The sequence below is a fragment of the Penaeus monodon genome, chromosome 7 (assembly GCF_015228065.2).
Source record: "Penaeus monodon isolate SGIC_2016 chromosome 7, NSTDA_Pmon_1, whole genome shotgun sequence".
NCBI lineage: Eukaryota > Metazoa > Arthropoda > Malacostraca > Decapoda > Penaeidae > Penaeus > Penaeus monodon.
Window position 1 is genome coordinate 8,386,151 of NC_051392.1, and position 15,000 is coordinate 8,401,150.

Genomic DNA, 15,000 nt, shown 5'->3' on the forward strand with positions numbered 1-15,000 from the left:
TCCCCCACCCTCCTCTCACCTCCCACTCTCCCTCACTCCTCTTCCTCCCCCACCTCCTCCTCACCAACTCTCCTTATCCCATACGACTCTCCTCTCCCTCACCAAACCGTCTCTCCCTCACCAATCCGTCTCTCCCTCACCAAACCTCCTCTTCCTCACCAAACCGCCTCTCCCTCACCAAACCGCCTCTCCCTCACCAAACCGTCTCTCCCTCACCAAACCGCCTCTCCCTCACCAAACCGCCTCTCCCTCACCAAACCGCCTCTCCCTCACCAAACGCCTCTCCCTCACCAACAAACCGCCTCTCCCTCACCAAACCGCCTCTCCCTCACCAAACCGCCTCTCCCTCACCAAACGTTTCTCCCTCACCAAACCGCCTCTCCCTCACCAAACCGCCTCTCCCTCACCAAATCGCCTCTCCCTCACCAAACCGTCTCTCCCTCACCAAACCGCCTCTCCCTCACCAAACCGTCTCTCCCTCACCAAATCATCTCTCCCTCACCAAACCGTCTCTCCCTCACCAAACCATCTCTCCCTCACCAAACCGCCTCTCCCTCACCAAACCGCCTCTCCCTCACCAAACCGCCTCTCCCTCACCAAACCGCCTCTCCCTCACCAAACCGCCTCTCCCTCACCAAACCGCCTCTCCCTCACCAAACCGCCTCTCCCTCACCAAACCATCTCTCCCTCACCAAACCGCCTCTCCCTCACCAAACCATCTCTCCCTCACCAAACCGTCTCTCCCTCACCAAACCGCCTCTCCCTCACCAAACCGCCTCTCCCTCACCAAACCGTCTCTCCCTCACCAAACCGCCTCTCCCTCACCAAACCGCCTCTCCCTCACCAAACCGCCTCTCCCTCACCAAACCGCCTCTCCCTCACCAAACCGCCTCTTCCTCACCAAACCGTCTCTCCCTCACCAAACCGCCTCTCCCTCACCAAACCGTCTCTCCCTCACCAAACCATCTCTCCCTCACCAAACCGCCTCTCCCTCACCAAACCGTCTCTCCCTCACCAAACCGCGAACAGAAAAATCAAGGTTATTACAACCCAGTTTCGGTTTTCTGTCGAGTTTCCAACATGTCGGTTTGTGTTCTTATCGTGTTGTATTTTTTGTGGTTATTTTTTATTTTCATTATTATTGTATTTGCTCTTTGGTGTTAATACTTGATAAGTGTATTAACAAATGTTTTGTTGTGTGATAAATAATGGGTGGTGATCTTTGTACTCTGTTGCTAAAAGGTTCAAAAACGTAATTGGAGAGAGAGAGAGAGAGAGAGAGAGAGAGAGAGGAGAGAGTAGAGAGAGAGAGAGAGAGAGAAGAGAGAGAGAGAGAAGGAGAGAGAGAGAGAGAGAGAGAGAGAGAGAGAGAGAGAGAGAGAGAGAGAGAGAGAGAGAGAGAGAGAGAGAGAGAGAGAGAGAGAGAGAGAGAGAGAAAGAAAGAAAGAGAGCTGTACAAATTTGGAAAGATAGACAAATACACAGAGATGCAGATAGACAGATAGATGAATAAACATTACTAACTCTAATAATCAAACAAACCTGAATCATCTATTAAAAAAAAAAAACTCAACAACAAAGGAATCTCTCTCCAAAAACGAAGAAAATAGACACTAAGAAAAAGAGAGAGAGAAATTGAAAGAAAGAAAAAAAAAAGAAAAAAAATCGAGGAAAAAAAAAGTTATCTGCTTATCTAGTTATATAAAAAAAGGAAAAAACATATCAACGAAAACAAAAGAGAGAAAAATACGAAAAAAAAAAGTCATCCACTAATTGCCATGTACAGCAAAGACTGTTCACGTGTCTGGTCGTTCAAACAATTTAGTGATTCTAGGGTTGAATTTCCTTCCACTACGTTCACTCTTGCAGATTCTTTCGTTCTGTTTCTTTCATTCTGAAGCGATTCGTTCCTTGCTCCGTAATTGCAGAACGTTGCAGAGCGAGTTAAGAGTGACCGCGCCTACCTGTTCGCACGTACATATTTTGCGGTGAAGATAACCGCGACATTGCAAATAACTGGCGTTTCGGTGTGAGAATAACGTGGAAGAAGGATTTGAAGAGTAAAAGTGGAACAGGGTGAGACGTAGATAGGTTATTAGGTAGATGACACGCATGCACGCACGCACTCAAAAGCACGCACGAACGAACACACACACACACACACACACACACACACACACACACACACACACACACACACACACACATACATACACACACACACACACACACACACACACACACACACACACACACACACACACACACACACACACACACACACACACACACACACACACACACACAGACTAAAGACTAATGCAAATCCCTATTCTATGGCAATTAACCTTTAAAAAACACTGTACAGATACCGGTGTATTTTACTACTTACCCGTGCTGTGTCCTTGAGTTTAAAGTTTGAAGACTTCCTAAAATTATTCCAAAAGTATTTCTTTATCTCCATCTTTTGTCTCTTATCGTCTTCGTTGAAATATCAGAGGAATGTATAATTGTCTCAAATCTTGAAGTGTTTTATTTGTAGAGGATCTGAAGTATTTTATTGATAACAAGTACTATACTATCTAATCACCTTGTTAAACCGCTTGGGGGGATTTTAATGCGTCGAGTGATGATAGTAATGTAATGATGATGATTATGTTGAATGCGATGGTTATAATAGCGATGATAATGATAATAATGATGATTCAAGAATGATAGTGATGGTTGGAATGATGATAAGAGTAATGATAATGATGATGAAACTTAAATATGATGATTTTGGTATTTTCTGGTGTGTTCGTTACCGCTTTCCCTCTTCCGTGAAGAAGAAGAGGAAGAGGAAGAATGAGGAGGAGTAGAAAGAAGAGAAGAAAAGAGAAAGAGAAGGAGAGGTATGGCGATGAGCGAGGAAGAAAAAGTAGAGATATTTTTTATTACACTTCCACTGCATTCCATTCATGTTTACACTTCCAGTCTTACAAGTCATGCACACAACTCGCCATGCATGACCCGCCTAATCCTTTACTACACTGACGATCTCCATAATTCTATATCTTTATCCTTCATAAACTTAAAAGAAAATCGAAATAAGGGAGATTTTTTTCCCTTTTTTTTCCTTGTTTCTTTTTTCTTCTTCTTTTTTTCTTTTTTTTCTTCCTTTTTTCTTTATCAAGTCTGTAATTGAAAGTTAGTCACAACCCAACCATGCACTGGAGTTTACATACGTGACTTGGCTTTGCCTGTTGCATTGTGTTGCTGTCCACGCCGCTCTGCAACGAACAGAGAAACCTTTCAGTAACCACGCTGTCAGTTTTTCCTTGTAGTTTTTTTCCTGTTTGATTTCTGAGCATAATTCTCTCTCTCTCTCTCTCTCTCTCTCTCTCTCTCTCTCTCTCTCTCTCTCTCTCTCTCTCTCTCTCTCTCTCTCTCTCTCTCTCTCTCTCTCTCTCTCTCTCTCTCTCTCTCTCTCTCTCTCTCTCTCTCTCTCTCTCTCTCTCTCTCTCTCTCTCTCTCTCTCTCTCTCTCTCTCTCTTCTTTTAGGGGGATACTGATTTTTTTTTCTTATTGCGGTTATGACATTGTAATAGTTAACATTATTATTATCATTATCCTTATTATTGTTGTTGTTATCACTGTAGTTGTTCTTACAGTCTAATTATTATCATTATCATCATCATTATTGTTATTATTACCATTATTACAACTACAGTGGTAGTATTAAGTGTGTTATGATAGTTTTATGCATATTGTGACAGTGTTATCAGTATTATGACTATGAAAGTATGATGACAATTTAATAACAGAGCTGCTCTGTCTGTACATGGCGGGAGTTAGTGCGAGAGAGAGAGAGAGAGAGAGAGAGAGAGAGAGAGAGAGAGAGAGAGAGAGAGAGAGAGAGAGAGAGAGAGAGAGAGACTAAGAGAGAGAGAGAGACAAGAGAGAGAGAGAGAGAGATTGACTGAGAGAGAGAGAGAGAGAGTGTGTGTGTGAGGAACGAAGAGGAGAAAACATCGTTAAAGTGCCATTAAGATTTTTTTTTCTAGGTCAGTCGGAAAAACGTTTCATAGTTTAAGCCTATATTGCTTTATATATATATATATATATATATATATATATATATATATATATATATATATATATATATATATATATACATATATATTCATATATATATATATATATATATATATATATATATATATATATATTATATATAGTTATGTGTGTGTGTGTGTGTGTGTGTGTGTGTGTGTGTGTGTGTGTGTGTGTGTGTGTGTGTGTCGAAGGAATGTTTTTTTTTTCTTTATATATATATGTTTTTTTTTTTTCAAATGAATCTTATTACCACATTTTAATCATCGTTCTGTGTAGGCATGTCCCTTTCACATGCCTATATTTATCATATTTCGTATTAGGTATATTTTTCTATTTACAGTCCAGCACGCTATAATCTCGAGACCTAAGTTTTCATCAGCGTGACAAGGAAAAATCTATTCTATTCCGTCTGCCTCCACCCCACCCCTCCCCCTCTTCTCTCTCTCTCACTTCTATCTCTCTCTCTCTCTCTCTCTCTCTCTCTCTCTCTCTCTCTCTCTCTCTCTCCCTCTCTCTCTCTCTCTCTCTCTCCTCTCTCTCTCTCTCTCTCTCTCTCTCTCCTTCTCTCTCTCTCTCCTGTCCCGCTCCCTCTACCTTCCCCTTGCTCCCCCCTCCCCTTCACTCCATCTCCCCCTCCCCTCCTCCCCACCTCCTCCCCTGACCAACCCCCCCCACTCATCCCATCTCTCCATCTCCGTGCTCTCCCCCCTACCTTCTGCCTCCCCCATAACCCCCCCCCCCTCCCCATGATTCTGAAATATCACCCTTGCTAGAGCTTCAACCCTTTCTCCCACCCCCGCCCCCCAACCCCCCACATAATTTTTGTTTCTCTTCCTTGAACAAAAAAAAAAAAAAAAAAAAAAAAAACGAAGATTATGATAAGTGTTTTTTTTCTCCTCTCTCTATCTTTTTATACCGTCTTCTCTCTCTCTCTCCCTCGTTCTCGTTCTCTTTATCTCGTTTTCGTTCTCGTTCTCTTTATCTGTTTATCTATCTATCTATCTCTTCTATTCTCTCTCTCTCTCTCTCTCTCTCTCTCTCTCTCTCTCTCTCTCTCTCTCTCTCTTTCTCTCTCTCTCTCTCTCTCTCACTTCTCTCTCTCTCTCTCTTTCTCGCTCTCTCTTTCTCCCCCCACCAAGGCCAGGTTACGTATAGGCCTACAGAAAATCAGCTATTGTGTTCGTGATTAGCATTCGGTTGCGATGGAGGCCCACTGTCGTTGGTGTTAGTGTTTTTGTTGTCGTTGTTTTTGCTGATTGTGTTGTTGTTGTTGTTGTTTTTTTCTCTCTCTCTCTCTTTTTTTTTCGTTTTTTGTTCGATATTTTTTGCTGTTTATATATATATTTTGTTGTTGTTGTTGTTGTTTGTTTGTTTTTATTTGTTTTTAATTTTGTTTTTCTTGTTGTGGGTTGGGGGGGGGGGTGTAAGATGGGTAAGGGGAGGGGTAGGGGGATGGGTAGAGGGTAGGGGTGGGGGTAGGAGTGGGGAAAAAAAGGGGGGTAGGGGGTAGGGGGTAGGGGTGGGGCAAGAAGGGTAGGAGAGAAGTAGGGGGTACGGGTGGGGGTTAGAGGGATAGGGGGGAGGAGGGGAAGGAAAAGGAAGCAGAAGACGAAGCCGAGAGAATAGACAAGAAAAGGCACATTAAAAAAATAAATAAATAAATAAGGAGAGAAAGGAAAATAAATAGAATAAAAAAAAAGGAAGAGAACATCGATCAGGGGGGGGGAGGAGTAAGGGCAACGTTCGATTCCCTGGAAAAACAGTGACGCATCAGAATCTCTTCGGGTGCAGACGAACACATCCTATTCTTATTTACATTCTATTATTTTCTGTTATTTATAAATTTCTCGGAGTGTTCAACTTGTCTTTAAATAAATAAATAAATAAATAAAAAAGAAAAAATAGACGTAGATAGATATGATTTGATAAACTTTGACCTTAAGTAGAGAGAATTCGATATGCTTGGATATAATGCGATATATTTTTTATATAACTAGATATAGATATAATTCGATGTGATTAGATATTGTTCGATATATATTTTTTATATAACTAGTTATAGATATAATTCGATATACTTTCGCATAACTACATATCTATCGATATAATTCTATATAATTTGACATGATTAGATATACTTTGATGTAGATAGATATGGTATGATTATATACAGCAGATATGATTAGATTCTAAACTAAGGAGATGCAGATATAAAAGAAGATTGATTAAAATGATAAAATGATATTGTGATAAAGAGGAAAAGAGTGAATAAGGTGATAAGAGATAAGGCGATAATAATAAAAAAGAATTGTATGAAATAAATGAGACAATAAGAAGATAAAAGATAATAATAATAATGAAATAAAAAGATATAGAGATGAAATTAGTATAAAAAGATAACGCGATTATAAATACACAGACATTAATTTTAAAAATATAACAATCTTTTTGGTATATAGGTTGACAGACGAACACAAAATATCCTTAATATCAATACTCTAAATAATTAAAACAAATCTCTGTACATCCCTAAGAGCACAAATATACCATAGATAAGATAAAGATAGAAAAAAAATATTAAAGATAATCTTTTATTACACGATGTAGAACAAGCAATAAAAGATAGTGACACATATTTTGTATTATTGATATCACAAAACCTCTGTAGATGATATAATACATTTTTTTATGAATTAAATTATTACACAAATCCTGTACAAAAAAAAAAAAAAAAAAAAAAAAAAGATAATAAGCATTTTACACGCAAATGATAACACAAATCTATCGTACACTTGCACAACACGAAGAAGAAGAAGAAGGAGAAGGAGAAGAAGAAGAAGAGAGAAAGAATGAATAAAAGAAAAGGAATAAAATCTTTTGTTCTTGCATAACACCGTCCCAGATTTGTTATTCATGCCCCGTGTAAAAAGGATATATAACAGGTACGAGTACATATAGACCTGGTGTTCAGTGACCTTCAAGTGTTCTATGCTGGGGGACTGTGTGATTTCAACCTTGGGAGGAGGGAGAGGGAGAGGGAGGGAGGGAGGGAAGGAAAGAGAGGGAGAGGGAGAGGGAGGGAAGGAAGGAGAGGGAGAGGGAGGGAGGGAAGGAAGGAGAGGGAGAGGGAGGGAGGGAAGGAGAGAGAGGGAAGGAGGGATGGAGGGAGGGAAAAAGAGAGGGATGGAGGGAGAGAAGGAAGGAAGGAGGGAGGCTACGAAAGAGAGACGAGACGAGACAGACAAACAGAGAGTGCGAGAAAGATGGTAAAAATATAGACAAATACAAATAGAGAGATAAATAACAGAACAGGAGAAAGAGAATATAGAGTTAACTTGATAAATAAAAAGAACACTATCAGATATCTTTAGTTGAAAATATGAGAATGAATTTGTAACTGAAATCCTGAAAGAATGTAGTCATTTCGAAAATGAATGGATTAATGAATAGATAAATGGATAAAAGATGAAATGGTTGGACTGATGAATAAATGGTTATATTTACTTCATTCATTTTTCACTGATATGCGATTGAATGGACAAAACATTGATAAGTAAGTAAATTTACTGAATGAAGGGTGATTAAGAAAGGAAAACGGATTGATAAAATGTATAGATTGAGAGATGAGTTAATTTGTATATAATTTAAATAAACGATGATGATTATCACCATCATTAACTGCCATTTATCGTTCATAATGTTATTTGTGATGAAAGAGAGATATGAACTATTTTACCGAAATTATTTTAAACTGGCAATAACGATAGACGATTTATCACACATTACACAAAATAATTATTATTAAAACGTACTTCTTATTATCTCTTACGTACAAATTTATTACCGTTTCTTTGCAATTGATAAAATTTGCAACAAGAAAAACAACCAAAATGGCAAATCTCGCTGTTTATTTTTTTAAAGCATTAAACTGGTTTCGAAGTTGATAAAAAAAAAACACTGTGGTTTGTCAAGTTGCATTGCAGGCGCGTGGGGTTTGTATATTGCAGTATCGGTTTGTTGTTTGTTGAATATGTTTATGATGAAATAATATCAATTTATCTATTATTTCGTCTGTTCTCTTCCCTTTTATGTTTTGTGAGCGTGATAAACTATACGCACACAGCCATACGTGCATGCATAAAAAAGTATACACGAATACAAAAATCATTGAAGGAAAAGGAAATTCAGGTGATGAAATAGAAAATTAGGTATATTATATCTATAATAAGTCTCTCTCTCTAATTCCCTTCTTTCCTCTCTCTCTCTCTTCCTCCTCCTCCTCCTCCTCCTACTCCTTTTCCTCCTCCATTCTTCCTTCTTCCCTTCCTCCTCCTCTTCTTTCTCCTCTTCCTTCTCCTCCCTTCTTCCATCCCTCTCCCTCCTCCTCTTCCTCCTTCCCCCCATCCTCCTCCTCCTCCTCCTCCTCCTCCTCCCTCCTCCTCCTCCTCCTCCTCCTCCTCCTCCTCCTCTCCTCTCCCTCTCCCTCTCCTCCTCCTCCTCCTCCTCCCTCTCCCTCTCCCTCTCCTCATCCCTCTCCTCATCCTCATCCCCTTCTTATCCTCCTTTTCCTCTTCCTCTTCCTCTTCCTCCGTATCAACTCTTCCCCACTACCCCCACCCCCTACCCCCACCCCCCACCCTCCCCACAAACACACTTCCGGCAACGACTTGCGCTGAAGTCACACTTTGAGCATCAAGTTACACCTCGAACCACGCATGCAGGTGTCAGCGTCTCTCTCTCTCTCTCTCTCTCTCTCTCTCTCTCTCTCTCTCTCTCTCTCTCTCTCTCTCTCTCTCTCTCTCTCTCTCTCTCTCTCTCTCTCTCTCTCTCTCTCTCTCTCTCTCTCTCTCTCTCTCTCTCTCTCTCTCTCTCTTCTCTCTCTCCTCTCTCTCTCTCTCTCTCTCTCTCTTTCTCTCTCTCTCTGTTTGTTTGATTCTGGTTTGTTTTGCATCGAGTTGTCTTGTTTACTTTTTTTTGTATGTTTTATTTTGAGACGAATACAGAGATTGCTATTATTATTATCATTATCGTTATTATAATAATAGGAACAATTATGAACAATTATTTCCCCTCAAATTCCCTTCTTCTTTCTCCCTCCCCTCCCCTCCCTCTTTCTTCCCCCTTCATCCTCTCCTCCCCTCCACCTCCCTCCTTCCTTCCCCTCCCCTCCCCTTCCCCTTCCTTCTTCCTTCTCCTCCCCTCCGCCTCCCTCCCTCCTTCCTCCCTCCCCTCCTTCCTTCCTTCACCCTCCTTCCTTCCTCTCCCTCCCCTCTACCTTCCACCCCCATTCACCCAACTCCACATCCAATACCATTTAATCGTCTATTTTCCCGATTTTCTCCATTCATTCATCATAATTCCCCCCCTTCTCTTTCTCCCTCTCTAGGCCGTCGGTCATGTCTCTGGCTGTCATATCAACCCAGCTGTGACATGCGCCATGCTTGTTGCTCGTCATGTCTCTGTCATCCGGGCACTCATCTACATCGTGTGCCAGTGCCTTGGTGCCATCGTAGGGGCTGCCATTCTGAAGGTGAGTCGCCGTATGGTTCTTAGCACTCGATTGTTTGTGTTTACATGGGGACAAGAGGGGGTAACTAGCCTATATAATTCTTTGTGTTTAAATGGGGGAGAGAGGGGTAATTATCACTTAATTGTCTTTAAGTGGAGGAGAGAGGGGAGGATTAGCTCTTAATTGCTTGATTAAATGGGGTATTTAGATCTTAATTGTCTTTAAATGGGGGAAGAGAGGGTTAATTAGCTCTCAATTATCTTTAAAAGAGGGCAAAGGGCGTAAAACTCTTACTTGTGTGTTAATGAGGGGAGGGGGTAATTAACTCTTAAATATAGGAAGAAGGGATAATTATTTCTTAAGTACTTGTGTTTAATGTTCTATATTCATTGTTTATTCTTAATGAGCCATACTTGATGGGTAATTTAGCTCTTAATGTTCCATATATAATTGATTTTCATTGGTGTCTATATATTTAGATTTTAGTGTCATCATTCATTAGTTTACTCTTAATGGGCTGTTAGATTATACATTTAGATTTAAATGGTGTATGGCTTAGATCTTAATGGGTAATATTTAATGGGCTCTTTAACTCTTAATAATCGATATTTTAAGTAGATATTTAGTTTTTAATTGCTTGATTTTTTTTCCCCCTTAAATTGTCTTTATATTGTGTGTTATGTATACTAGTATATATTGATATAATTAATTAAGTTCTTTATGGGATATATATTGTTATGAAATTGTTTTTTGATAATTTTTCATTCTATTTTTCCTTAAGCTGCCACGCCAGAGGTAAGTTTGGGTGGCTTAGTTATATCAAATAGGTTGTAATATAATTCACCTTGTAATATAATTCATGTTTCTTCAAGTTTCTTATGGGCTATATTCAATGGGTTTATTTAGCATTTAATGGGGTGTGCGTTACGGAGATACAAGGGTTACAGTATAGCAAGTCATTTTTGGCTTTTGATTAACCATATTTAGTGGCTTTCTTCAACTTCTTTCTGTCTTTCATTTTCCTTCCTTCATTAGAGTAATAACTGTGATATATATTTTTTCTTTTCGCCTAAGGTGTTAAGTCACGTTTCCTTGACATAAAATGGCTTAAGATAGCCAAACTTGTATACTCAATCTCCAGCTTTTAATTGTGGTAGAGAAACAGCAGATTAAGATTCAGCTCGGGTATCAGTCACGCGCCTCATTCAGAGAACATTAATGGACAGGTTTCATTGTTATTCATGTAGGCTTACGTGGGGTGAAAGAATTTGCTCTTTCATGTGTTCAGAGAGTGATATGGAGGCAGACGGAGAGTCATGTTGGGTTACCGAGCTGTTGTTGTTGTTGTTGTTTTTCTTTTGTGTGTGTGTGTTTGCTTCCTTTTCGTCTGTTTTTTTTTTTTTTTTTTTTGTCTTCTTTTCCTTCTTCTTTCTTCTTCCTGTTCTCCTCCTCTTCTCCTTCTTCTCTTCTCTTCTTCTTCCACTACTCCTCCTCCTCCTTCTTCTCCCTCTCCTATTTTTCTTCTCTTTTTCACTTCTCCTCCTCCTCCTCCTCCTCCTTCTTCTTCTCCTTCTTCTTCTCCCTCTCCTACTTCCCTTCTCTTCTCCACTTCTTCTCCTCTTCCTCCTCCTCCTCCTTCTTCTTATTCTTATTCTTCTTATTATTCTTATTCTTCTCCTTCTTCTCCTCCTTCTTCTCCTTCTTCTTCTTCTTCCCCCCCCCCTCTCCTACTTCTCTTCTCTTCTTCTCCCATTTTTCCTCCTCCTCTTCGTCATCCTTCTCCTCCTTTTCTTTCTTCTTACCTTCTTTTTCTCCTTTTTTTCTTCATCTCCTTTCTCTCCCTCTCATTCTCCTCTTCTCTTCTTCTCCCCCTCCTCCTCCTTCTACTTCTTCTTCTTCACTTCCTTTCCCTTCCTCTCTCTCTTCTCCTCTCTCCTTTGGCACGTCTGACCAAACTCAAATGTTTGTTATGCAAACTTTGATCACTCACTATGTAATACAAATGAATAATTTTCCTTCACTATACATGCTCACAACCATTTTTTTTTTTTTTTTTTATCTTACAGTGTTTTACCACATTCAATCGATCAGGAACTGATGTAAGAAAATGGTAATAATAATGATAAATACAATAAGAAAATAGGAAAGAATGAGTAAAATGCAAATTGGTAACTCTCGAGCATGATAAAATGCAAAGTCATCTTTCAGACAGTGTTTTGCTTACCGCCTGGATGGTGCTAAGCAACCAAACGGTAAGGGGGATAGGTAGGTGAAGAAAAGGAAGAGACGAGAGATAGAGATAGAGGGAAGGAGTGAGGGAGAGAGACAAAGGGAGAGGGAAAGGGAGACACACACACAAACACACACACACACGTTACCTTTTTAGGGATAATGTCACAGTTCCAGGTACATGGTGGGGAAAAACCATACATACCACGTGATTCATAAGCATTATGTGTGTGTTCATCCGACGGAAGGAGGGGAGAGTGAGAGAGAGGTGGAGAGTGAAAACAGGAGAAGCAAAGGATAGATAGATAGATAAAGATAGTGAGTGATAGGTGGATAACAGTTAAATAGACAAAGACAGATAGATAGATAGATATATGGATATATAAATATATAGATGAGTAGATATATAGGTATATTTACAAATTACAAGATAGATAAATTTAAAAAAGATAGAGATAATTATAGAGAGCACACCCGTGTTCCTGCACCACGCCACATCACCATCATCATCACCACCACCATCACCTCCATCACCACCATCACTTCCATTATCACCACAGCCATCACCATCGCCACCACCCACGTGACCCCTCTTCCCTCTCTCCTACCCCTAGGGCGTGACCCCCGCAGACATCCAGGGGTCCCTCGGCATGACCCTGAGAAATGAGAAGATTGACACGGCCCAGGCATTGGGCATCGAGCTCCTCATCACCTTCGTCTTAGTCATCACCGTCTTCGGGGCGTGTGATGAGCGAAGGAATGACGTGAAGGGGTCAGCTCCTCTCGCCATTGGCCTGTCGATCACCACTTGTCATCTCTTCGCCGTGAGTATAGCTTTGTTTTGTTGTGGGGATGACTGATGACTTTGTTGTGGTTGTGTTCTTGTTGCTGTGGGGATGACTGATGACTTTGTTGTGGTTGTGTTCTTGTTTTGCTGTGGGGATGACTGATGACTTTGTTGTGGTTGTGTTCTTGTTTTGCTGTGGGGATGACTGATTACTTTGTTGTGTTTTTTTGTGTGTTCTTGTTTTGTTGTGGGAATAGACTGGTGTGGGTGTGTTCTTTTATCTGGAGATGACTGATGACTTGTGGGTGTGTTTTTTGTTTCTTGAGTGTTCTTGTTTTGTTATGGGGACGATTGATGACTTTGATGTGGGTGTTATTTTATATGGGAAAGACTGATGACTTTGTTGTGGGTGATTTTTTGTTGTGTTTTTTTGTTGTGATGATAAATGGATCCTTTGTTGTGGGTGCGTTTTTGTTGTGGGGATGACTGATGACTTTGGTGTGGGTGTTTTTTATTTGGGGATGACTGATGACTTTGTTGTGGGTGCGTTTTTGTTTTGTGAGAATTGATGACTTTGTTGGGGATGATTGATGACTTTGATGATGACTGATTTTTTGTTGTAGGTGTGTTCTTGTTTTGTTGTGAGTATACCCTAGTTTTGCCATGGGTATACCTGCCTCTTTGTCGTGGGCATACCCGTCTCTTTGTCGTGTGTATGCTCTTGTTTTGCCGTGGACATACCTACCTCTTTGTCGTGAGTATGCCCTTGATTTGCCGTGAATAGACTCCTCTCTTAAGGTGTGGTTACACTGGCCATCGATTCATGAAATCTAATAATTTTGAGTGGATTTTGCCCACCGATTAGTTCATTCCACTGTTTTTTTTTTTTTTTGCCTACTCGTCCGAAGCGATGGGCAACCCGTCGATCTATCGATGTTCCAGTGGAAAAGTCATACTCGTTGAGAGTCTATAGTATACATGGCATTAGTCTAATTATATATTTATGCATTATAATTAATATATACATAAATAAATTACAATTATTAATTATAATTATAAATAATCATATATATACTTATATTAATTATTATTTAAAAAAAATAAAAGAAAAACAATGCAATATACCTTGCATCCTCATTTGACGGACGAACATAAACAAGCGCGCATATTTTTCGAAGAGGAAGAACGTCTTCTCGTCATATTTATGTAAAGAATGTGGAATTCGGAAGCAATTACCTCTCTTTTAGAGAAAGTACGCCAAGAAAATGTCCTTTGGAATATAAAACATCCATATTACCACAAGAGGGACTGCGGACACGATTTGTTTTGATGCTGCGATCCAGTGGACTGAGCTGGTGCTTCTTTTCGTAGTGTAACCAAAACGGATGGGCGGGTGGGTTCCAAGTCACTGATAATCGTTGGATTCCAACGAAATAGTTGGTCAGTCTAACCGTACCTTTAGCCACGAGTATACCTTCCTCTTTCCTTAAGCATACCCATCTTTTTTACCATGAATATAACCATATCTTCGTCGTGGGTAAAACCGTAGGAAGCTTTCTGTAGTGTGGTATTGTGTTGGCCAAGATCACTAATTATAACCAAAATGCCGAAACAGAGAATACGTTGCATTTTGTAATGTTGCTGTTATTCTGGTATACGATTCTTACTGTGGTGTCATGTGCAGCCATGGTGCTGTCTGTAAGGTGTCGTGTGTAGCTGCGGTGTCATGTGTTGCCTTGGTGTCGTATGTGAGGTGTCGTGTGTCCCATTGGTGTCGTGTCCCTGGTAGCATACCTGTGGTGTCATAGGTGTCCACGTGACTATACACATGTCATGTCCATGGGTTTGTGACCTTGGTGTCATACCCGTGTCCATGCCCACGTACCCATGCCATCGTCTTATGGCATCATCTGGTACATCTTGACCTTTACGTTGTATCTGCAAGGTCAGTCTGTCAATATTGACACTGGATACACACGCAGACAGACCAGCATGCAGACATTGGCAGGAGAGTCGCGGGTAAGAGGTGTGAGAGAGAGAGAGAGAGAGAGAGAGAGAGAGAGAGAGAGAGAGAGAGAGAGAGAGAGAGAGAGAGAGAGAGAGAGAGAGAGAGAGGGAGAGAGAGAGAGAGAGAGAGAGTGCGTATGTGTGTGTGTGAAAGAGAGAGAGAGTGCGTGTGTGTGTGTGTGTAATATTCCATATGTGCGTTTTTGTGTATGAAATTACAGTTGTTTATGTAGCTCTCTGTTTATATTAGACAGACTGTTACTTAATATAAACTGAATATCATTGAAGAATAGAAATGCATTCCATGTACATGTGTGTGTGTGTGCGCGCGTGTGTGTGTGTGCGATTTTTTTTTTTTTTTTTTTTTCTTATA

General features: G+C 40.3%; 1 protein-coding gene across 2 annotated transcripts in view; it reads left to right on the top strand.

The window, feature by feature from the left end:
- The window catches only part of LOC119575040 (aquaporin AQPAe.a-like), a 42,249-nt gene that overhangs the window by 17,514 nt on the left and 9,735 nt on the right, over positions 1 to 15,000 (top strand). For both annotated transcript variants that reach the window (XM_037922395.1, XM_037922393.1), the window contains exons 2-3: positions 9,482 to 9,625; positions 12,448 to 12,657. In XM_037922395.1, the coding sequence (XP_037778323.1) occupies positions 9,482 to 9,625; positions 12,448 to 12,657 (354 nt within the window). The remainder of the gene's footprint in view (positions 1 to 9,481; positions 9,626 to 12,447; positions 12,658 to 15,000) is intronic.